General features: G+C 39.9%; 2 protein-coding genes across 15 annotated transcripts in view; both read right to left on the bottom strand.

Annotated features, from left to right (window-relative positions):
• The window catches only part of RHBDL3 (rhomboid like 3), a 77,288-nt gene extending 70,356 nt beyond the window's left edge, over positions 1–6,932 (bottom strand). For all 3 annotated transcript variants that reach the window (XM_080383688.1, XM_080383690.1, XM_080383691.1), the window contains exon 1: positions 35–6,932. In XM_080383688.1, coding sequence (XP_080239814.1) covers positions 35–154 — 120 coding nt within the window. In that variant the 5' untranslated portion in view covers positions 155–6,932. The remainder of the gene's footprint in view (positions 1–34) is intronic.
• A 115-nt stretch (positions 6,933–7,047) lies between these two features.
• The window catches only part of RHOT1 (ras homolog family member T1), a 34,605-nt gene continuing 17,005 nt past the window's right edge, over positions 7,048–24,647 (bottom strand). For 7 of the 12 annotated variants that reach the window (XM_080379766.1, XM_080379765.1, XM_080379764.1 and 4 more), the window contains 14 exons: positions 24,197–24,298; positions 22,673–22,771; positions 22,145–22,253; positions 21,101–21,221; positions 20,356–20,440; positions 19,831–19,976; positions 19,109–19,209; positions 18,729–18,859; positions 18,281–18,364; positions 17,463–17,582; positions 16,930–17,132; positions 15,433–15,555; positions 9,685–9,828; positions 7,048–8,200 (listed from right to left, as the gene is read on the bottom strand). In XM_080379766.1, the coding sequence (XP_080235892.1) occupies positions 8,083–8,200; positions 9,685–9,828; positions 15,433–15,555; positions 16,930–17,132; positions 17,463–17,582; positions 18,281–18,364; positions 18,729–18,859; positions 19,109–19,209; positions 19,831–19,976; positions 20,356–20,440; positions 21,101–21,221; positions 22,145–22,253; positions 22,673–22,771; positions 24,197–24,298 (1,686 nt within the window). In that variant the 3' untranslated portion in view covers positions 7,048–8,082. The other 5 variants (XM_080379767.1, XM_080379769.1, XR_013926845.1 and 2 more) reach the window with 5 other exon arrangements.

Below are 24,647 nucleotides of genomic sequence, written 5' to 3'. Positions count from 1 at the left end.
AAAGGGGGGAAGACACCGAGCACAGGAAACTTACATCCTCCGCGGCCATAGGTAGGACATCCTCGGAGTCCAGCACCTCGATTTCTTCCGCCTCCGAGCTGGCAGCCACAGCGGGGGAAGAGCTGGCGTGAGGCTCCGGCAGCCTGTCTCCCATGCTTGGAAGCAGTCCCCCTCCAGCCCCCGCCCCCCCCTTCTCCTCAGATCCGTAAAGAAATTAAACCTAGCTGCTGCTTGGCAAACTTTCAAGCGCAGCCCAGCCTGCCTTCATGACTCCCGCAGCCGGGAGCGGAGGAAATCCTCCATCCAGGGACATCCAATTAGCGCGGGCAGCGCTGGCGGGCGGCATCCCGGCGGCCGGCTCCGCGCGGGGCAGGTGACCCCTCCCCGCCGCCCGCCCCTGCGGCCGGGCGCTGCCTGCCCCCCGCCCCGGCCAGGGCCGGCGCCTCCCCCAGCCCCGCCGGCCCGGCCCGGGGGGCGGCCCGCCCTTCCCGGCGCGGGGGAGCTGCGCGTCCCCGGGGGCTCCGGCGGGCACCGCCGGCAGCTGCAGCGCGGCCGGGGATGCGGGCTGGGCGGTGACACGGCGGGGGAGGGGGGGGGGAGCCCTGGGTCGCCCCTTGGCCGGGGGAGGCGGTGCGGCCCGCCTGGGCACCGCCTCCCCTCGGGGCGCTCCGGCGGCGGCAGCGGGCAGCCCCTGCGGCGGGGCCCGGTCGGTCTCAGCGCTCCCGCCCGCCGCTGCGCAGGTGGCGAGGGGGGCTTTCCGCAGCAAACTTCCCCGTCCCGGGGAGTCTCACAGCCGGGGACTGGTGTGGGGTTGCACATTTTTTACCGTAATTATTTGTTCCTATATGTCAAGACGGGTATCTTAACCATCTGGAGCCTGGACAAGGAACTTAAGGAATGCCTCGACCGAAGGCAAAAATCCAGCAGTTTTAGCTTCTTTCAATCAAGTACAGAAATAGCAGGTTGGCAAGGGGGCAGGGCGAGCAGAACCAGGCTGATCCGCATGGTGCCAGCGCCTCTGCTTCCTGCTGCACCTACAGCTGAAGCCAGACAGAGCCCGGAGCTGGAGCAGAGAGGGTCCGGCACTGCAGGTCATGTTTTCTTGATGCAAGAGCTCCAACACCAGACCAGACCCACCTCAGCTGCAAGGCCAGAAGCAAGCCAAAGTCCCTTTTTTCTCTACAAATTTGTTTTAAAAACTAACAACAAAAAAAGCAAAAGATTCCACATAGGAGACCTCTGGAACGAGAACGGGATCCTCCATGCAGCACTAGCAGAGCATGCAGCAGAGATCATCTCCCCCATCCGCAGCTGTCATGAACTCCGTACTGTGTATTACTTTTGATCCAGATCAAATTTGTCCCACACAATGATGGGAACCACACAGGTCCATGCTTTTAGCCACTGGCTCCTAGCTTCTTAGTTACTAAAAGATTTTTCTGCAGGAAAAGGGGAACGGTTCTTCCCATATGCCCACATGAGCTACACCTACCCACAGCCACCAGAGAACAACAGGTTTCCACATCTCAGCATCCAGCGCAGCTGGCACTAACTTAAGGTCAGGGCCAAGGGCTAAAATATCATCCCACGCAGCTGATCAAGTCAGGCAAAGGGAATGATCTCCTCCATCACCTGATCTGATCCCTTAGCAAAACCAGCAGGAGACCTCAATCCTGCAAATGATCTGTATTTTGGGAACAAATGAAAGAGTTAAGAAGATAATCTCATTTTGTAGTACTGCCCAGATGCCCCATCCTGAACAAACATTAGAAATGAATCTGTTATCTTCAAGGAGCCTATGGTTAAAAATTTAAATTTAATTAAAATTCCCTCTGTTCGTGGTTCTGAGCCCAGCAGATCACAATCCTAGCCAAAAGATACTTTTCCAAGAAATGTTCCTTCCAGTATTTTGAAGAGGTTAGCTAAACTTTTAAAGCAAGTGCAAGAAGTAAACCTAGGACCTTTGGACCTGAAGAGCAGAACTTTTCCACCTCGGTATGCAGGCGGGAAAATAACAACAAAATAAAAGCTCTCCAGGGGTCTCCAGTGCAACTGACAAACAAGAGGGCTTATTTCCCCTTAATGACCACAACTGTCATCATTGGTTAAACAGAGCAGACCTTCTTCAGGTTTAAAGGTGATTCCTTGAACATAGCACCCACTTCTTGCTTGTCTAGAGCCTGCCCAGCCTACTCTCCCAAAGCGTAAGAATAGGCGCTACCACATCCAGTGCTTTTGAGAAGCACTAACCCACTTTACTCATACAACACCAACCCTGCCAAAACATCCCAGCTATTATAAAAACAGCTATTATAAAAACAATTTCTTTTTGATTGAAAAACTAAACCTCATCAAAACTTCAAAACAGATGGATAAGCAAAAATATGCTATGCCAACAGAAAGAAACAGCAATCATTTAAAGATGTCTGTAGGGAGGAGGGAAGCGAGTTTTTAAAGTAAAGAGAGAATAAATGAGCTGAATTTCAGGGGTAACAGGTTTCACACAGTTGGGGACTGCCGTGTCAAAAGCTCTGTGTCGCCTCTGATTCCAGATGCTAGCAGGAAAATGCTAACCATGAAGTCTAATATAAATGCAATAAACAGGGAGAACCCCCCAGACCTTACCTTAACACTGAACTCCTACTAAACTGGAAAACTGCTGCAAAATTAGAAATTCATTTTTCCTCTCTAAGGAATGCTTTTCACTAGTGGTAACGATAGGGTTTTTTTCAGGGAAATATCTCTGCACATTGCACATATGAGCTAGTGCTGTGCTATAATTGTCACAGAAAGGAAATTAACAGTATTCTAATGAGGGGTTTTGTTACAGACAAATTATCATCTTCCAAGTCTGTGAGAGCCTCTTAATTTAGACTGTCATTTCTCCCCACTGCATACCCTGGTGACTCTACCTTGGAAAACAGTAATTGCTAGAGAAACTAGGGAACTGTAGGCCACCACAGAGCAGATGCTGACAGAACACAGAAGGGCTTTGGAAGAAACTTAGCCAGAAAGAACTTGAGATAATAAACCCCAAACCATTTTCCCATTCAGTCAAGTAGGCAACCTTTTACATTCCTACTACTGCACACAAAATGTAGGATATACATCCTTCCTGCATTGGAAGTGTCTAAAAAGGTCAGCTTGTGAATATGCAACAAAAAGCCCTCAAAGTAGGGACCTAGCCAACATCTGTTAGCTAAGCCTCCTGGAGCAGATCAAAACTTTGTTCATGGGTCCTTTTTCCACCCAAAGTAGCCCCAAAGGGCTTTTACAAAACTGCCCAACTCTCACAACTGGAACTAAATGGACCAACTTACCCAGCCTGATTAATGTACCGGCACTTAGCTAGCCAGCCAGCCCTGGAAGGCGACTTCTGAAGCAAAATACAGTATTTTGGACTAGAAGCCAAGAACACTGCACACAAACACAACCCTAGCAAGAAGTTAGATAGCACAATGTTGGGACTGGCTCAGACCAGTCAGATTAACCCCTTCATGAAAATGGCAAAAAATCTTTAAGGACCACAGACGGTATGAGATTGCAGTTTAAGCTGTGCCCAGGAGGCAACAGTGGCAAAGAGCTCTTTCAGTGTCAATGGTAATGCTTGTGGCTGGGCTAACAAGATCAGTGTGAGTTAGACTCTTTGTGCTGCCTTTTGGCTTCTCCCTGGTTCATGGATACATGAAGAAGGAGTAGTGAGAAAAAATAAGGTCCAACCTCTTCTCTGATTTCTAATTTGTGTTGAAAGGCTATCCTTCTAACCTCCTATTCCCCATGTTACACTTAGAAATTTTTCAAGTACAGCACTGAAAAAGTAGACTCTAGTCTTTCCACCTACAGCTCTTTTCCACCCCAGTTGCAACTGGTTCCAATTGCCTTTTTGGTTATAGCTGGGGAAATAATTAAATTTGCCATTAATCCTTTTTTGGGTGGTTGTGTTAAGAGGGAGCTCTCCTATCTGTTGGTCAGCCCTACAGTACTGAAGATAAGTCTCTGCTCCTTTTTAACTGTCACCTGATGGGATCACCGCACACATGGGTAGCTCCATTGAAAATTAAAAGAATTGTTTGAAATGGAGACCAATTTTTAACTCAAGGTTAATTTCCAACATAAAATCAAGTCATGCTTACAATTAATCCTGAACTGACAAGCTTTCAGACGGGAGGTCAAAGCTGAGGGGTGAAGGATGTGTCTCCAAGGAAGATGAATTGAGGTCTTTGTTCCTCCCAGTGACTTTACACCACGGCCAGGCAATTCCCACATCAGACTGAATGGGAAGAGGAGAGAGTCTGGTTTTGGAAGATACAGCAGAAGTTGTCAGGAAACTGATAGGCTCAGAGGAAAGAAATCACCGTTAAGGAGCCAGAGTGAGCAGAGCTGACTGTGCTGCTCCCTCTCCCTACCAAGCAGCACTCAACAGCAATAGCTCAGCTTGTTGGACTTTCACCTTCATGTGCTCCGTGAGTAGAATACTTTCCCCTCACGGTGACTATAATCCTCACAGGATCCAGGAGGCCTCGGCCAGTGGTTCAGTGAAGACCCTAACTCTTGCATAGGTGGCACAGCCACACGGGTTTCCCTGAGGCCACTCGCTCCAGCAGAGCCGCAGCACTTCAATTCCAGGACTTGCACTCTCTTCCCAACTTTCAGGCTAAGCAAATTCCTCCCCCTAAGCCACTGGAGAAGGCCCGGTTCTATAAAGGAGCGCAGCGACCTGTGCCGCTCACCTGCGCGCTGGGAGGCCCGGCCGGTGGCAGCGCCTCCCCTCAGGGCTGCGGCCTTTCCCGCCGCGCCCGGCCCGCCTTTTCCCCAGGGGCCGTCGGGCCTCCGCGCAGGGCGGGGGGGCGCCCACCGCGGCCCTGCCCCGCCGGTGTCCGAGCAGGGCGGGGGGGCGCCCACCGCGGCCCTGCCCCGCCGGTGTCCGAGCAGGGCGGGGGTTGCGCTGCCGGAGCCGCCCCTCAGGGCAGAGCCGAGGCGCCGCGCTCCCGCCGCCGTGCCCACTGCCCTGTCAGCTCGGCCGCAGCGCGCCCCCTGGCGCCCGCTCCCGCCGCCCCGTGGCGCGAACCGGCGGGCCGCCGCAGGTCCCCCGGCGCGGTGCCGCCTGCAACAGCCACCGCAAGGCGCCTCTCCAGGCGACACCGTGCTTAATTAACATGCGGTTACTCACCGCGGTAGCGACCTGGGAGCTGCCCTTTACAGCAAATGATTCCGTCAGCCAGTCCGAGGCCGGGCCGCCCCCCCGAGCCGCCCCTGCCGCAGCCCCGCGCCCGCGCTGCGCCACCTGCTCCGGGAGGTCCCGGGCGTCCCACCGGGCTCCCCCACGGAGAAATCCAGCACAAGCTCCCTCCCGGCGGGATGAAACACAAGCGGCTCGTTGGAACAGCAGCCACAACCCTCCAGCACCTGGCGCAGGTGATGAGCTGTGTCGTTAATATAATAAAATAATATGACAGGTGTGTGGGAACCGTCACCGAGCATCCAGAGCGCGGTATCAGGGATTTGGAAGCATTTTGGATCCCACAGCTGCTGACTGATTTAGTAGAGCAGACCTCCCCCCCAGGACTCTGACCTCGGTGAGGCCAGGCAGTGCTCCGGGCCGTCAGCCTCTCAGAGACACTTCACCATCCGTACATTGGCAGTCTGAGATAGATTTTGAGAAATGGAGTCCTGAAATAGCCTTTCAGAAGTGCATTGAGGGGGGGTGGTGGTGGTAATAATCAGCAGTGCTAAGATCTGCTACGTGAGAATTTCCTATTAGGAAAACAAAAGGGAAACTCTCAAAGCGTCTGAGTATCCAGCCTTCCCTGCTTGCTTGGATGCTACAAGATCAACAGCCCCAAGTGAGCAAAGATCCCTGCATATTAACTTACACTATCACAGCGGTCTTCCTTCTTATTTTCTATCACAATCTGGTCTCCCTCTACCAAGGCAGGTATGTTGCACTTAAACAAAAGAAAAAAAAAAAACAAACACAAAAACCCCAAGGTATCTGTCAGTCCCCAAGAACACATCATGCACCTTCTGGCTCTTCCAAGTGCCATTGCTGCATGGCAACACAAGCTCGTGAATCGTGCTGTAAAAATTCAAGGACTGGGAAACATTTGCTTGCTCGGGTCATCAGCTCAAAAGCTCTACACAACACTAATGGATTTATTTTCTGCCCCATGGATATCAGAAGACATCTCACAGAAAAAGGGCAGGAAATACTGTTCAGCTATGTGACGCACCTTCCACAAGCACCATCCACATCACATTCAGTAACTGGCATAACTGGCACTTGTGAGACCGTCCTGTACGGTGTCCAGTTCCAGGCTTCCCAGTACAGGACAGACATGACATACGGGAGCATCACTAGCAGGCAGCCACTGAGATGGGTAGGGAGCTGGAACACAAAGACAGATTCAGTCCTAGGAAAAGCTGAATGTGGGGGAATCTAATTTCTGTGGTCTCCAGTTACCCAGCAGGAGGGAGGATACAGAGGTGGTCTCCAACCATCACTTTCCCAGGGAAAGTAAGATTTTAAATAAGAGCATATACACCTCCCCAGAAAAGTATTAGCCCTCTTCTCTTCAAAAACTTTTAAGAAAGTAAGTAATTTTCTAGACAGAGTGTAATAGTTTACAGACTGGGAGCTTCCTAATCTTCTGGTGATAAAACTCTCTCATTCAGCTCCTCTCACCTTGCTTTTCTGGGAGGTCAGTGTAATAGACAGGCACTGGCTTTCCCAAACAACTCACTGAACTATTTGCTCTCCTCTTCAGTTCGATTTTGCCCTTGACAGTAAAGACAAAGTTCATGGTTGACTATGCATTTGTGTTACTGCTTTACAATATCACAGAAGTCACTTTTCTGATAAAAATCTGAAATAAACCTCTAACGGAAGCAAAACAGTCGTAAGATGAAGCAAAGAAACTGCATAGCCAAGATATTTAAGCTCCAACAACTGACAGTATTCTCTTGGATGAAGGACAAGGTTTTATAAGGACCACCTTTCAGGGCAGGGGAAGGAGGGAAAGAAAAAAAAAAGGAAAATATAAACACACACACAGTACACAGTTATTTTATTGAAATACTTGAAAAGGCCAGCAATGGAAAAATAGGTTTGTCATGAGGAATTAATATTTGACTTATTGATCATTAAAAAAGCTGTGTCTATAGGTAATTTAGCCAGTTACAGAATGCACTGTGATCCATGCAACTAACATACTACAGTAGAATAGGCACTGTGTACTATTTTATTTTTATCTTATACACAGCTTTCAGCAGGTATGATTGACAGATGTGAGAAATTAAATGGAAACACTTTTCAAATTATAAACATTTATAATATACAAATTTGCTTATCTGATTCGTAAGGGTTATAAAACAACATAGTGGAAACTGAAAAACACAAATTACATACAGCATATGAAGTTGATCTGGCAGTTTTTGAAGTTTATGGTTTCCTTTTAAAAGAAAAATCAGAATGCTAAATATGTCACTGGTCATGTAACATACAAAATCATAGGCCAGGATGGCAACAGTGACTTTGTCTTGAAATACGTAATTAGCGAGGAAATTTGTTCATGAGTTAAAAAGAATAGATGAGAATGAAAATCACAAATTCTGCCTGGTGTAGCTTATAGTCCAAAAAAGATGAAGTCACTTCAGATCAATGTAAATAAATAAGCAGTCCTTGAGGAAGTATGATCCTCGAGTTAAACCTACTCTCTACCGAAAATGAACTTCAACTATACACTAGTGTGTCACCATGATGAAACATCTAAGAACAGTATTTTGAACAGCTTGTTGGGAAGCAATGTCTTACTGCTTTAATATGTACAGGTTATTTACAACAAATTCCCTTTTGGCCTCACAAGTCAAGCCATTTTAGCTGGCTGTTAAGATGCAATTTTTTCCCCACGCATTATGCAATACTGTAGTTAGAGCTATAATTTAAAATAATCTTATGCATGAATTACAAATATTAATAAAGTAACTCTGCATATATAAATATTTCTAGCAGAATTTAAAGCATTCAGAATGTACATAAAAGTTTGGGGTTTTTATTTGGTAGGGCCAGATGTGCTTCTTCTCAGATCATCGTTGCTTTAATAATGCTTTGTACATAGCAAAACCCAAAACTGCAAAGACAGTAGCACCAAAACTTGCTCGGAGCCAAAATGTAGAACTCTTGAGGTCCGCTTGTGTCACATGCCTAAAATTTAACACACATATGAAACCAGGTTAATTCCATGACAGGAATACCAGACAACTTGTGCTAAACTACTCTGCTTTTGGAAATTCATCACTACACTTGTCACAGGCAAGCAGCTTACAGTTCAGCCTTACAAATACTTATACAGTCATCTTACTTTTCTTAAAAGCTTAGGATTTGATCTGCAGCCCTGATGACATAAGTAGATCTCACTGAAGTCAGAGAGCTCACACAGCTGAAGAGAAATGCAGGGGCAGATCTTTAGTCATGAATGTAGGGAGGGCAGTGTGTCATCTTTGAGAGTACCAGCAAGCATTCAGAAAAGGAAAACAAAAATAGCTAGCAAATAATTAATAACCCATAGTGAGAACAACTCTGTCCAGCACAATCCTTTTTTTAAAATGTTGAGTTTGTGTATTTCTGCTTTTCCATGAAAAACTTTCTATTCCCGTTGAGTATCTACTTGTACTTCTTTCCAAAAAAAAGTCTACTGACAAGTAGCAAGTAATATTTTTCCAAAAGCTAGAATCAAAAGGAGCATTTGTAAATCCCTTTCTTCCCAGTACAGTCACAAGAACAGCAATAGAAACAGTCATCCAATACCAAGCTGAAAGCTAAAGTGCTAGTGAAACAAGCAGTGACAATGGCATCAACAGAAAAAGACAAGATGTAACAACAATATGAAGTGACTATATGACGTAAAAAGCCACATCTTGCATGACAGTAGAGACAGCCAATGACCCAACTCTCCCAAATATTGCAAGAAGTCTGTGAGCATGCTCAGTTAAACACGGCTAGCCATCCTCAAAAGTAGTCTCAAGTATGACAGCTTACCATAAAGCAGGAGCTACCATTTAAAACAAGTTACCATAAATGCCATAATTCAAAGCACAAGTTCCTAAACAATAGTAAAGGGATTTTTTTGTCTGCTTTTGTTTAAGATAGAACTTAAAACAGAACTTTGCTAGCCTAAGTATTTTAGCCTGTATTAATCATCACAGGTTACTTGGTGAAAGCTGCAAAAGTATTAAGTAGAAGGAGCATACAGAGATCCTAAAACATACACGGTGCACAAGAGGTCATACAGTGTGAACTGCAGAGCTATGGCATACAAGCTGTTTAATAAAGCAGGAGTTGTTACTTGCTATCAAAATGCACAAAACCAGTTTAGGATATTCTTTAGCAGATGTTTGCAGGAGCAATATAAGCCGTATAGATCATCAGTGTACTGTCATACTACATGCTGAAGAACTGGCTCTTTGGTGCATAAACCGCGAAACACAGCTGGTCTCTAAAAAATCCTAATCTTTTAAAAAAGTATCTTGCTGGGTTATGGAACAGATCAAATTTGTCAATTCCTGCAAGCATTAGTTCTTCTGCAGCTAGTTTTGACAAACTCTCTGCAAACTAGATATCAAGTGGTTTGCTGATGGGAAGAAAGGGAGAAGGCAATGGCAAGGTCACCTTAGTTTGGCTGTTGTTACCTGTCTTCAAGTAAACGTGGACCAAGAGATGACTCCATGAAGATGGAATCTTCTACAAAGTTGACGGCGTGCACCTGCTGCATAATACTGCTCTCCTCGTCTGCTAACAGCATGGCCCCCAACTCATCTATGTAGGATCTTAACCTTTTTACACACATGCACAGTTTGCAGTTCATAGCATGGCTCAACAACAGCGAGTGTCTCAAATATGCTCAAATAACAAAGCCCAGAGGATTTATAATTTTTAACCATCTAGTCCCCCATTTTTGTGCAGTTGTTAAAAACATAGTGCTTGGGGGGAAAAACAAAAATAAGTGGAGTTTGTACTTTTGGTAAGCTAAATAAAATATATGCTTTTAAGTACCTAAATGCCATTGCTTTAAGGACAAAGAAAACTGCTTAAGAAACTGAATCTTTTCCCACTCCATCCCCAAAGTCTGAATTTTCATGTGTCCACAGGATACTGCAATACTCCTGCACCATATGCATGAGCTAGAGTACCTGTGCCAAGCACATTGGAATGACTCCAACACATCAGCCCCAAAACTGACAAGATCTCATTACTGTTGATAATTCAATTAAAGACTGTGTTTTATCATTACATGTGGTGGGTTTTTCACTAACAGACTGTAAAAACCCTTTTCTTCACATCAGTAAATGATAAAACTTATCTGTGTATGTAAAATAAATCACTTGTAATGTAACATGTTTTCAATAGATTACGTGGGAAGTTCTGTTGGGTGAGTATTCGTATAACTAACAACTCTCAAGTTTAATTTGGTTAATTGAAACGGCCAACTATTTGTATAATTTAAAAAACATCCCTTTAGATGTGCAAATCACTGTTTAAATTGCAAATGAATGCTTTTGAATTGCCTCATAAAGCACTCTCTCCCATACTTCTAGGTTTTCTGATTTCTATCTACAATTTGCCTTGACTTTTGCACGTGTCCATACCTAATGGTATGCAAGAAACACACTGAGCATGCTTCAGCCTTTTAAAAACAATTAATATATACTCCAGTCATGATAAAATCCTCTTTTAATGTCTAAAGGGAGAGTAAATTGACTCTGATCCCTTTTCTAAACCTAACAGTAACAGACTCTTTCATTTAAATAAAGGAACTAAATCAAAGCAGGGATTTGTCCTATAACCCGAAATCTACTGACTTCAACAGGAAATGATTAGGGCCCTCTGAACATCTCAGCTCAAAACTCCAAGAACACTTACTGAAATTCAGAACGCTATGGATAAATAATTGCTTTACATCTTTGAAAAATAACTCCTATTTTTCTCCCTTGAAGTGTTCCTTATGCTGTCATAAATTCAATTTTTGCAACCTTGATCCTTAATATTGTTTAGCTGCCATTAAAGGGAAAAAAAATCTGAAATAATAAAAAAGGATCGATGCTTGTTTCTAGCACAGGTTCTTTGACATGAAGGTGGCTGTAATGCAGAAAAGCTTCTCAATACATACTGGAAAATTCTACCACTTCAATAAATAATGTTAAAATTTTATTTCAGTGTAGTTGTGTTTATGAAGCTAATTTTCACCAGTGATAGAAATTATTACTGCCTTGCTAGTTAAAGAGTAACTCTGAATTAGAAAAAATACTCTCTCCAAGGGTAAAACGTGTATATGGATATGCACATATACACACAGACAGTAGTAGTTAGGACTCCATAAATGAAGCTGTATTTGAAACTCTTGCTTGTAAGTAATAACTAACTTTCAAACCTCCCAAATAAATTGGGATGTATTTCATTATAAAATTAGTTCCACATAGATAAGAAAGTCTAGAAATTTTGCCTTCAACCTAAGACTCAGATTTTAATGCACATTTTGGAAAAATAAAAAAGATTTCATTCAACCTACCCTTAATAGTGAGTCAAGTAATTTATCCCTTGTTGAGTAAGACCTCTGAAATCTCTACAGTTGTTCATTTAAGAGGCTTTAACAACTCACAAGAAGTTTGCAACATGCACTTATCAAGAGGTTAACTGAGCATGCCTGTCATGGTTACACACAGAAAATGCTGAGTTATGGGCCAATACTGACACTTTTCCCTACGTCAGCAGCACAAGAATCCCAAGTCTGGGAAGGTTTAACCTTAACTATAAAAGTTCAAAAACATTCCTGTATTAACTACAAAAGCATTTTAAAAGCACAGTGGTGAGGCCAACAGGCTAGTCACATGGCCACTCACACCAAAATTATAAGCAAGTTAATGCAGCCAGCAAGCAGCAGCAGCAGCCTGCTCTGACAGACAATAGGTTCTAACAATAAAATATAAGCATTTGAATTCCAAAAACACCGCGTAACATACGCAAGATGCTGCAGCTTCCCTTCAGGCACACATTTTTCTAGGATGCAAACGAACTCCAGCAATTAAGAGTTTTCCCCCATGTATTAGTCATCTAAAATGTGACAAGTTCCAAGTGCATCTTATTATCTACAAAGCCTAAAAAGAATGTAAAATGCCAATTCAATATATTCTATTTGGAAAGAAATCAGGGGACACAACTTTGCAAATTTCTACTCAGTATGGGGCATTAAGCAGTTTAGAGAAAGAAGTAAATGCGTAAACAAAATATTGTTATACTGTCCTGATTTGGGGGACACTTAAGTATAGGGACAGATTTCTGCAATTAGATTTAATGGCAAAACACTACCGTTTTGAAAAAATAATCTGCATACACTGCACAGTGGAAAAAAAATATCACGAGTTATACTCCTAAAACTTTCCCATTATTACAGGAAAATGTCTTAACTTTAATTTTAGAGAAGGATGGTTTTCATATAAAACATGATTGTTTCACAAATTATTTGTAAGATACTTATTTTTCTATGCAAGTAGAACTTGACTTCTATTCCACAACATTCAAAAACTTCAGAGGGAACAAAAACATGCTCCAAGAACTCTTCCTCACTGAACAACACAATTCTCATGCATTAGAAATATTTTATTTTGAAATGAACTTAGCTGACGAAAAATGCCACTACTATACAAGCATAAGGCAAGTGAATGATTTAAAACCAAGAACGCAGAAAACCACACTTAAAATTGATGCTCTGGAGTTAAAAAAAAAAAAAACCAAAACAAAAAAGCCAAAAATCCAAGCTCATCATTAAAGAAAGGGTTAGAATGACATAAGCAGAAACCTTGCTTTTAGGAAGAGAAAAACAATGTAGTAAAAAGAGATTAAGTGCCAGCCAGACAAATACAAACAAACACCTAAAAGATAGTAACAAGTCTCATACATGCATGTGTAAGTGCTTTGAATGTAGTGCCTTCTTCCTCAAAGAGCCAATAAAGCGTGATCCTGGGTAGTTCAAACCAACAATCCCATTCCTGCACAATAAACATCTTCAAACTGAACTTCCACATTAGCCTACAAACCCTTGGGAGAGGCTCTGAAGTTTGCTCATAGAAGAGAAACTGAAGGTGGGCATGAACAGGTTTTTCAGTTGCACAGAGGCAATGTTCTTCCTTTAATTACAAAGGTGGGAATATTCAAATGCAGTAGCATATTTTGCCTTAGTAACAGTGTTTAAGTATTACTTAGCAACAAATAATACATAAAGGGATCCCAATGTGAAAAAATTCAGTTCACCTACTTCCACTGTCTAAAGGTTCAGAATTGGAAGGGATCAGGAGAATGAAGTACTCTTGAGAAAACTCCTTCACCCATCAGTTATCTTAACTTTGTGCCCAACTACGTGATCTAATGGTAAGCACTTGTAAAGGCAAAATAAGAAAAGTTATTCAAACTAACTACATCAGAAAATCCTTGATTCAAATGCTTTCTCTAATCTAATCACAAATCATTAGATTAAAAACGCATCTAAGGACCTAACATTTTTAAAGAAGAAAACCATCTCTACTTCTAACTCTACAATTAGGAGCTATTCCCTCTTGTTTACAGGTAACTCAGCTCTACTATATATGTAGTTTTAAATAGTTAATGTACTGAATGGTGAATAACCTGTAGCAACAGTGTGTTTGGTAAGGTAACACCTCTGAAGAGCTAACTAGGAAAATAATTGGTGAGATGAAGTGAGCATGCTGGAAACCTGCAACAAACCCCTAGTGACTAACAGAGTGACTACAGACAAAGATTCTTGCAAATAATTCTTCCTTTCTCTAGGGTCAGTGGAAAGTATATGAGGAATTCTCTTTACCTTGAATTACAGGCTTTTTTAGGCAGTGGAAGAATCCTATGTTTATTCCACACTCTCTGATGACCAGGTGTGGAATTACAGCATCCTAAGACTTCTCATTAAAAGATTTCAATACCTCAAGTCCTTGACAGTATTTCAGAGGAACAAAGTGCAATGTCTAGTGCAGGACTGAAAAACCCCACAGGCCCGTACAACAGAGAAACAAGCCACAGCTGCTAACGCAGCAACTCATAACCATTCCAAAAAAGGAAGATGTGTTACAGAGGTGACTTCAGCCTCAATGATTAAGACTTGGGATTTTCTAGTAGTGACTACTGAATGATGTTTTAGTGTGACAATATATAAAGAGATTGCTGTTTCAAGGAATTTTTGTCTAAGGGATGACTGCTATAGAAGAGATGCAGCATAAACAGTCTCATTCAGTCTCTTCCTAAGCTAATGAGTTTTTCATCCTTCTTTGAATTCTCACTCTGTGGTTCACACTTTTATCTTGGATTACAGTGGTATTTCTCAGTGATGTTCAATACTGTAGGCTGGGGCTATCAGCAAGCCTCCTATGTGTGTGTAACTTGCATTTAAAGGAGACAGCTGCTCTTATTCGGAGTGGCTGCATCTGAAAGCAGTAAAAAGTAGTAACATGCATGAACCCAAGAGCATGTCAGGATATTCTAACCATGGCCTTCAAATACATACATTTACCACATTTATCACAGTTGCCTCCAAGAAAGCTACAAACAATGGAACCACCGCACTACAAACATTGTTCGGTTTGAACTCCCATTTGCTGGGGTGCAATGACAAGTGCTGAGGTGTTAGTAAATCGTGTGTCAAAAACTGCCTGCAGTACACACAGGACAGGGTATAGCACTGTTTTCAATGCTGAAAAACAGTTCTCTCTCTTTACCAATTGTTTTTTCCAAAGTATCTGCAAGTGTTTAACCTTTTACCACTTCTTACATGCTGCATTCTATTCAGAGAGGAATTGGATGTTAAGCGCACTAATTACTTTTTTAATATACCCACTTTTTGTGTAAACCAAGCATAACACACACAGAGAAATTCTATGAATTTCCAAATATCAAACTTGCAATTATAAACACATAATATGTTATATGATGGTGCTGTAAGTCAAGCCGTGCCGTTATGCTAATATCTGTGTAACTGCTATCTAAGAGGCACTACCTCTAATCAATACTAAACAAACCTATAATGTCTCAAGTGGGACATGTCACACAGATTTACAGACACTACTTAACTTGTATCACCAGTTCCCTAAAAACACAGTCCTAATTCCTCAGCAGTATTTTTGCAATCACTAAGTGCCTGAATCAACTACCAAATTGGTAATATTTCAAAGAAATCACTGGACTAAGCTCAAAAGACCTAAAGTACCTTCTTCAAGTTAAACAAATTTTGACAATTCTATGGCAATTATTACAGTAAGTATCTGCCTATTTAGTGGTTATGGAGTGAAAAACCTGCAGTATATAAGGTTACCAATTGCTTTTTCAAAAAACCTTTATTTTAAAAGCACACCTGGTACCTAGTAAATAAAGTTAAGGACCTGTTAAGAACTGCAGTGAAGAGTTTGTTCTTTACAGATTGCAGCAAGTCTGAGTTGAGGAAGTTCTGACAGATGCAAAATGTACACCTGTTGCAGGCGCACATACAGCGTAACCGGGCATGGCTGCGAAAACACACAGAAGGACAGGAGTTGAAATCTTGCTCATAAAATCAGGTGCACATTAGGACTGTGCCACAACCGAGAGAGATTTAGGAATAAAAGGTACATTTGAATGAGTAAGGAGAGGAGAAAAAAATACACCGGGGAAGCAAGGGTACAACTACTGCTGTGCAGAATTTTAAGGTTAGATGTTCCATGTCTTGGATATTTTGGCATTACCACCACGCACAGATCTTAATAGGAAAGGACAAACGTGAATGAAAATGTTTGCTGAATTAAGTTTGAATGAAAGCATCTGAAGATTTCTGAGTATGTCTGCACAGCAATAGATAACACCCCTTTTTCAAAGGAAAGTAAGCCACATTTTCTACCACTTTGAATGCACACTTTACAAAGTGACAGTTATCCCTGCTTTTGCCACCCTAACAAACACACATGCTTGAAAACTAAGGGAGAAGCAGGAATATTGATATGACAGACATTTGGTCGGTGCTACACTTTAGTGGTTTCCCAGTATTCCAGCGCTACAAAATAAATACAAGAGAACAAAAACAAAACAAAAGCTTTACAAATCTAATTTAATAAATTCAGTTTCAAATATTAAAATAAAAATCCTATTATTTTGGGTGAAAGTGACATCAGTTCTATATAATTTAAAGCAAATGCCAGCTGTCATACTAGACTCCATCTGCTGTTAATATTTATGTAGTTCATCACCATATTAAAAGCTCCACCCACCAAAAAAGATGCAAAGTGAACTTAGCAACAGTGAGACATGTAGTGAAGAATGTGAGCTCAAGTGTCTTGCAACTGAAGCCCAAAAGGTGTTTCTACAGAAATTCTATAAAAAAATGTAAGATCTATTAAATTAATGACCTGAAGTACATAGTAATAAACACCCTGAAAATGAAAAAGCCTTCAAGCAGTGGATTGGGGAAACTGTTGTTCACCAAAGTGACATACTTGTAATCAACCATCAAGTTGAGCTATTAACAAGGATTACAGTACAATATATTCACAAGTATCTCAAAAATACCACGATATGAATACTGACATGTTAAGTTACGCATCCACAATAAGGACCAAACAGAACTCTACATATTCATTTGAATTTGCAACATGAGCAGGATGAACTAGTGTATTCTTTAAAAAAATACCTTAGCAACAATAGCTGACACTGATTTATATGTTGGAGATACATATATATACACCAACTTTCTCGATTTCAGATAATTTGAAGTTTCTACTCAGACTCACTTAAGTCTCTCTGTTGCTAAATCTCAGTGAGGCACTTCCATCCTCATGGTTAACAATGACATGCAGTGGTATTGTGCATGACCCATGCAATATGAAAAATATAATGGTTCAAGTACTTACGGATACATTGCCATAGTTGTCAGTTTAACAAAGATATCCTTACTCGGCATATCAACAGTATTACAAGTAAAGGCTTGAGGTGGAGGCATTTTGTGTTTTTTGCAGAATTCAGCAGGCGAAATACTATATTCCTGTCTAACTTCATGCAAGTCGGACTTTGCAGCTACCACTAAGCACGGTATTCTGCTATCCATGAAGTGCTGCTGCAAATTTAAAGAAAGAAAGTGAAAGAGAACAGGGTATGATACATTCAGCCTGGAACAGTCTGAATTCAACTGACTGCAGCAGTATTAAGATATACTCATCGCAATGAAGTTAGGCATTTCTAGAAGCAGAATATTTTATACAGACAAATAGATGTATGAGTAACAAACCGACATTTTCAATGCATCAGCCATATTATCACCAGCAATCATAAATAAAATGGCTTTTAAGCACTAGAACTTGTGTATAGGACCAGTAACTGACACTGAATATTTTTTCAGTGAGAAGATACATAAATATAAAGGTTTGTATATATAAACTATACAAACCTTAAAAATCCTGGCACAGTACTCAAAGGACTTAGGGTTACTGACATCATATACCAGGCAGACAGCATCGCATATGGTCTCAGCATCAGTTAAAAATTCAGAGTCACTGACATCATGTAGCTGGAAAAAAAAGGTAGTCAGAGAGGAAGAAAAGCTTCATCATTATGCAGTTAAAGGAATCTGATACCCTTCTTTCTCTTAAAGTTTTTATGGCTCATTTTTATGTATCCTTAGAACTAACAGACTGACAATAGGCAGAATGAATGAAAGAAATAGTAGGAATTTACCATGCAACCAACATATGTGAGCTGTTAACATCACATCTGCAGGCAATCACAACCTCAGCATAAAAAATTACATTTACTTCAACACAAAGTCTTAGATTCCCATAGGAACTGGCATGCATCCTACAGAGGAAAACCACAGAGCAGAGGACTTGATCTTGGAAAACGAAGAAAAATACCATAGTATCATAAAGGAAAACTATAGAAGAACAAGCTTTAAAGACTATATTCCACCCACTGAAGATTAACTTCAGCCACCCTAATCATCCTACGTGATATATGCAGCATAAACATAATAGACTGGATTCTGTTCAACTTAGGTCAAGGTTTCAAAAATAACAGGTCCTGAACAGGTTCAGTTTTAAAGTATTAGCCACATGTAAAACCAGAAGTTGTTTGAGCCAGAAAAGGGCCAGGGAACCCACATTTATGTAGAGACAATTAAAAAAGAAATTTATTTGCAAAAGGCTTTGAATAATTTACTTAATTTTAAGATTAACCAGTTTTATGCAAACAATAATGAGGTAACCTTACCAGCAAGTACTTTTCCTGCCCGTATACATAAACTGTGTTAATGGCATAGTAAGATTTGTGTTCTGCACGTATTTGCCTCTGTCTCTGAAAAGGCAGAATTTCATGTTAGATCACAGCAACTTTGCCCTTTAAGTTAAATTTGAACAGCTGTTTTACTCCATTTATTAATGAACGAAAGTTACAGTAATCTTTTGTTTATTTTGCAAGTACATGCACAGCTATAATCCATGATGTGCAAGTAATTTCTGCATGCAATTGCCATTTATCTATTTGCTGAAAAAAATATTAAAAATAATTTTTAAAACACCTCCCTCCCCAATAATTCTATATTCCCTTACAGAACTCTGCAATCTCAGCAATAATCAGTGAAGCTCTAACAGCAATTGGGTTTGCTGTCTAACCTTAACTCAAAAGAGATATAGGTGTATATAAGAAAAAGGTTTCTTACCATTAGATTTCTTCCAAGGAGAGCCTGAAGAACTCCACTTTTCCCACAGCCTTTCATTCCAACAACATTGCATCGGAAAACATTTCTCTGAGTCTGTTTTTTCTGGAGATCTATCTTTTTATCTCTTGTCACTTTTGTAAAAATACAAATATTTTTCACAAGATGTACATGCATGTATGTGTGTGAAAACATGAAATAACTGTCCACTTACACTAAAATGCACACAAAATGATCTCTCAAAAGCATTAAATCAAAGGTTTGACTTGAGCAGAAAGTAAAAGAGAATATAAGGGAAAAAAGAGAAACCGTTTGTTTAAACAATTTACTCTTAAACAGATTTCTAAATTTAAATTCCTAGGTTGTACCAAATTTTTTATTACCTGTAATTGCTGATGCTTGAGACTCTTGCTCTGCAAGTATCGAGTAGCCTAAATAACCCAGGTATTCCAGGCAACGCTGTACATCTAAGTATGTGGTTAGTCTAGCAGAGGGGACAAAAAGAAGTTTCTAAATTGTTAGCAGTTGTTATCACAGCTGTTTACAGTACTGAAACAATTTTTTCCTCCAATCTCCAGATGTACATGACACAAGTATTCCTGGATCTATGTAGTACTGAAGGACAAAAGCACTCAGAAGATAAACGGTGACAGTTTTACCACTCTTAATCAGCAAAACACTACGAAGGCAGTACTTGCTGAGGCCTATCAACCTACATCGTATTTTTTCCTTCAGCAAACGGTGTTTTCCTTATTTTCCGTATTTTCAATAGGAACCCCCCCCAATTATTGAAAACCATTATTCATACCATCTTTAAAGAGCAGGACAAAACTAAGTATTTCAACAGGGTTCAGGGGGATTTCCACATTTTGAACAGACACTTCTTCATAGTTAGCACTAAATACTAGCCAAATCCTGGACAGGTTGTCACAATTGTCTGATGATTAGGCCACAAAAAATAAAGATGGCTACAAAAACTTGACTGCTTGGGTCAAATTTCAAGTAATAAATTTCCACTCTTTCTACTGGATTTTTAAGAGGAATCTACAAACACACTGTCATACTCAAAGTTCTCAACTTCTAAAATGCAATGTATCTCACTTACGTCCACTGAGAGAGAAACCCTTGGTATGTAATCCATCCCCTTTCATTTGTACAAACAGTGTTGTTAACATCAGGTCCCCATGGCATATAAGGGAATACTTTGAACAAATCTTTCAATTCATCAGGAGACAAAGCACAATCTCTATCCTGAAAACAATCATACAATATCAGACATATATCACTTAATTCATGTCTATTCTGAACTGGTATTTTCTTGCTGTACCTTTGCAAGATTCAATAAAACTGGCTATAAGAAACTGAGCCACTTTCTTTTTCATCATTGCTCTTTTCTGGTTTTTACATAAGACCAAATATATAAGGTAGTTAAAAAAAAATTGGTAGTACAACTAACTGCCAACTCTCCTTGTAGACAGAAATAAAAACAGCAGCCTAGTTTTGACTGCATAGTTTAAGCCAGAGCCAGTTTCTGAATTAAATGACATTAAATTAAAAAACCCACACTTTTCACTAGCAAACTATGGCTCTTAAATATAAGGACACACATAGACTTGAATTAAAAGCTTACCAAATCATGTTTATCAAAAATACTTTGAAGAAACAAGTATGCATGATGATTTAATTCGGTTGTGCAGTCTGGAGGAATTTTTAGCCTGTTTATTGAAAACAAAAACAAAGAGAAGAAGTGTTAAGTGTGTTTATGAAAAACAGAATATTAAAACTCAAAATACAGACTTTCTGAATTGCAACATTTGGTATTTGACCTTTGCATTTAGCTTTAATAATTTATCTTTAAAGAGATCAAAGCACATACTTTTTATTAGGAATTCTAAAATTACGAGTGTCTTTATATTATATGGCATGTAGCTATATAGTAATCAGGTTTTTGTTTGTGTTTTGTTTTTTTTAAATGGAAGATTATGTAGTTACATTTTTGAAAAGAAGCCATAGACTTGGTTGATCTCTTAACTTTTTCATTTGGGAATTTTCAAAGGATCTCCACTACTGTGAAAATACTGACAAGCCTTTTCTAATTTTCTGCCACATATAATAAGCAACTGTTCAGACTTCTGTTCCAGTTTTGTATTAAGAATCTCTTAATACAGTACATGATTTGGCACAAGAGACAGGAGTTCTTCCTTCATAATTTTCAGTCACATGAAGATTTTGGCTGGTAGGTCATAAAGTAAGGGAGGTACCTGATGTAACAATGTCTTAAATAAACACATTACAATAATCCTTTCCTCCTGTCAAAACAGGAGGCAGCATAAATTAAATGCATGTAAGTTAAAGAAAGCTAAAATTATACATACGGAGGAAACAAGTACTCTGGCGTAAGCTCTAAGTCATCATCATATCCAAAGCGACGTAAAACTGTCCAAGTTGTTTCATGCCTTCCTCGCTGAATGAAAAGTGTGTGTAGAAAAAGAAAACCTAAAAATCAAATGATGAAATCTTAAGGCCCTGAAGTGCTTTATCTGCAACAAATATTTGTCACAGAATGAAAATAGACTGAAAAAAGCTTGAAATACACATTCAGATTTTAAACATGCTGGGTGATGTTAAAGCATTATTTACACAGACTGAAGGTTCAGAAATCATGTTATTTGTAACAGTGTCCTCCAGGAACTGTTTCCTTAAAGCAATCCACTTGGTTTTCTGTTGTTTGCTTCTTTCAGTACCAGCATTACAGAAGAACTTAGTTGTATTTTCAACAACTTAAAACAGCAAGCCTTAGCAAGAAGCCTGGAGAGTGGTCTCATGGAAGACTGCCTTTAGTAGTTTTCCTGTATCAAAATAACTGGGTAGGATTTTTGTTTAGCACTTTCCAGGGCTTAATGAACACTGCGATTTCCCTGTTTAGTAAGGCTATGCCTTAAGAGTCCCACTCTTTACAATTTCTCACAAGTCCTATTACATGTGTAAGCTCCACAAGCAAAGAAGTTACATTGATACTCAGAAAGAAAACATTTTTTTCTCCTTTCACTTTTGCCATATGCTCTGAGCAAATATGTACAGCATAGCTGTTAAAATGTTGACACGACACCTTGTTGACAAATGTTGCAGCCAGTGAGCCTAAAGACAAGAGACAGATTTATCAGGGAGACAACCTCTTTTGACTCTGTATACTTATTTGAATTCCAAGCTCTGTAATGAGAAGTAAGACAGACCTTATTTTATTCACCCCCATTATTCCTCAGTTTAATCACCCTCTGATATCACACTGCCACTACACCCAGCTCTTGTAGTCTAAAAAAATCAAGACAGAGATCACATTCCAGAAGACTAGCTTTTTTATGTAAGAATGATTATCAACTGTATAAAGATACATCTTTTAAGAGTTAAACATGGCTTACCTTTTAATGTTAATCCATTATCTGCAACTCCATCACTTAGGTTTTTCCTGACTACATTCTTAACATCTTCCAAAGCCTGAGGTGCCAGTGGTGTATTAAAACAAATTCTCTAACAAAAAAACCAAAAAGAGCCTGTTAGGACCACGGGCTACAAAGCTGAACAAACAGCATGTCCTGCATGAAATACAGCCTTAAACATTCTAATGAGCTAGTAAAGGACAATCCAATTTCTTAGTGGAAACAAAGGTGTACAAACTTTTATTTTATTTTGAAGTACAAGCACTGGGGCTTGCACATTTAACAGATTTTTTTTCTCTTGAACTAAAACTCAAACAATGGTTAGAAACAAAATTAATACCTTTTTTTTTTTTTACAGATCTGCTCTTTTATGCTGCACTTGAGACAATATTTAAACCTGCTTCCCTTACAATTCACCTTCATATGTTTTCTTCAAAAACAATCACTTGTTTTTCTAGAATTATATAGTTCAACTACTAAGCATGGTGAAAAGATAAGCAAAAGAGTTACCTGAAAGAAGTTGAGCTCTGCATCATTGAGAGTACCATCATTATCCTGATCAGAAATTCTAAAAATGCGAGTTAGTGCTTTAATACAGGCAGGTTTCATCTAAGGAACAAAAGAAAGTTCAGTATCTTTCTAGGCTTGAATTAAAAAGATTACAGTTCAATCATATTAAACAAATTCTACTCTTCATTTTATAGTTTTAGAACAGACATTCATAGACATACACAAAAATAAAAAGCAAGATGAAAGAAAATCCTGATCTAGCAAATTTATATCCATAAATTTAAAGCTATTATTCCACATTAAATGTCTTTCTATTAAATTATTAGAAAAGCCTCAAGCTCTTCACAAGCTGAAGGTAGTACTACTTAGTTATTAATTAAAAAAATAATAATCACTTCTCTAAATTCAGTCTTATTGCTACAGAAAGCTTTAAAAAGCAACTAAATGATTTTTTAATTATTTTTTTTTTTTGGGGGGGGGGTTTACAATCCCAGTGCCTTGCAAAACTAAACGACTCTAGAACTACTGTCAGCTCTTTCTAAACAAGCACACTATTCACCATTTCAACTACAGCTCCAGAAGGTCTCAAACATCAAATACTGAAAATCTTCACAAGGCTCATTCATCTACCAGGCAAAGCACTGATCATATGGGCTATCTCTATGACAAAACAATTGCTAGGATACCTTCCAAGTGAAGGAAAAGAGACACTGGTAATTCTCTCCCAACAACTACAGTGATGATGGACTCTTCTCTTCAGAGGTCACACAGATAGCATAGAGATTGGTTTTGGAAAACCAAAAAGATTTCAGCACAACAGTTTTATCACAACATTACTAACTTATAAAGATGATTCTGATGGAAGAAATCAAAACAGGGTTATTCTCTAGTTCTCTCTTAACAAAGTATATATGATTGAAGCAACTTTCCTACTGCCCAATACTACACGGAGATTATGTTTAGAGATTTTATTTGTATTTGCCCATCAAATTAATGTGTTTCTTTAAAAAAACCACACTCCTTCATAACACACTCAGCTAACTACCTGTAATACTTAAAAAACAGCCAAATCACTTGGTTTTTATGCCTTTTGCCAAAGTCTCACAAGATGCTCAGAAAAGCTATTTCCTTTAAATCAGGCCAAGTCTGGAGTATTTTCCCTGAAATAAATGGAGTTACTGTGAAATGTGTATCTAAAGAGGAACTGATTGGACACATGATTTTGTTCACATTACATTTGGCTTAAAGCCATTACCAAAGCTTCTCATTTTACTTAGCAGTTCACATGGGCAACAAAAAAAGTCTTCATTGCTTTGAATGAAGAGGAAAGACAGATCAGATTAATACAATGCAAAACAATCACTATGGTTCTGGAATATTATGCTTGACATTTGAGGGTGGTGTGGTGGTAACAAAACACACTAAGAAAAGCAAAATCCACAAAAAAGTAAAGAACAGGAAAGTGATTAACTTCCTCTCCCTCCCCCCCAATACTTTTTGCTCTAAGAATCTATGTATAAATACCTCTTTCTCCTCTGGGCAATAAAGAGGACCTGTAGGATGCAGAACAGCTTTCTGTGCATAATAAAACAGCTCAGATATATTCTTCAAGTTTTTGGCTGAACACTGAAAAAGAAATCCTTATATTGATTAGCTAGTTTCCTGACTATTTGGTCATTTCTTCTGAAATTTAAGCAAGCATCAAAATTTTCAAGATCTAGCCCCCTCTTGTGGGTGCAGTGCTGTTTTGGAAAAAAGACATCTAGCCTGTATACCTGTAAAGTAATTAATAAAGAAGGTCTGACTACAATTTGCTGTCATACCAAGATCAGAAATCAAGAAGTTGTATTTACTGGTGGGGATGTGTGTGTGTGTGCAAAGAAAGTTGCATATCCACACATACTAATTCAATTTTTAATATTTTGCAGACATCTGTCTGGCTTAATATTAAATTTAAAACACTTGCTAAAGGCGA

Source organism: Falco punctatus, assembly GCF_963210335.1.
Source record: "Falco punctatus genome assembly, chromosome: 1".
In the NCBI taxonomy this organism is placed as follows: Eukaryota; Metazoa; Chordata; class Aves; order Falconiformes; family Falconidae; genus Falco; species Falco punctatus.
Note: the sequence above shows the minus strand (reverse complement) of the source record. Positions and strands in the feature narration are given on the sequence as shown.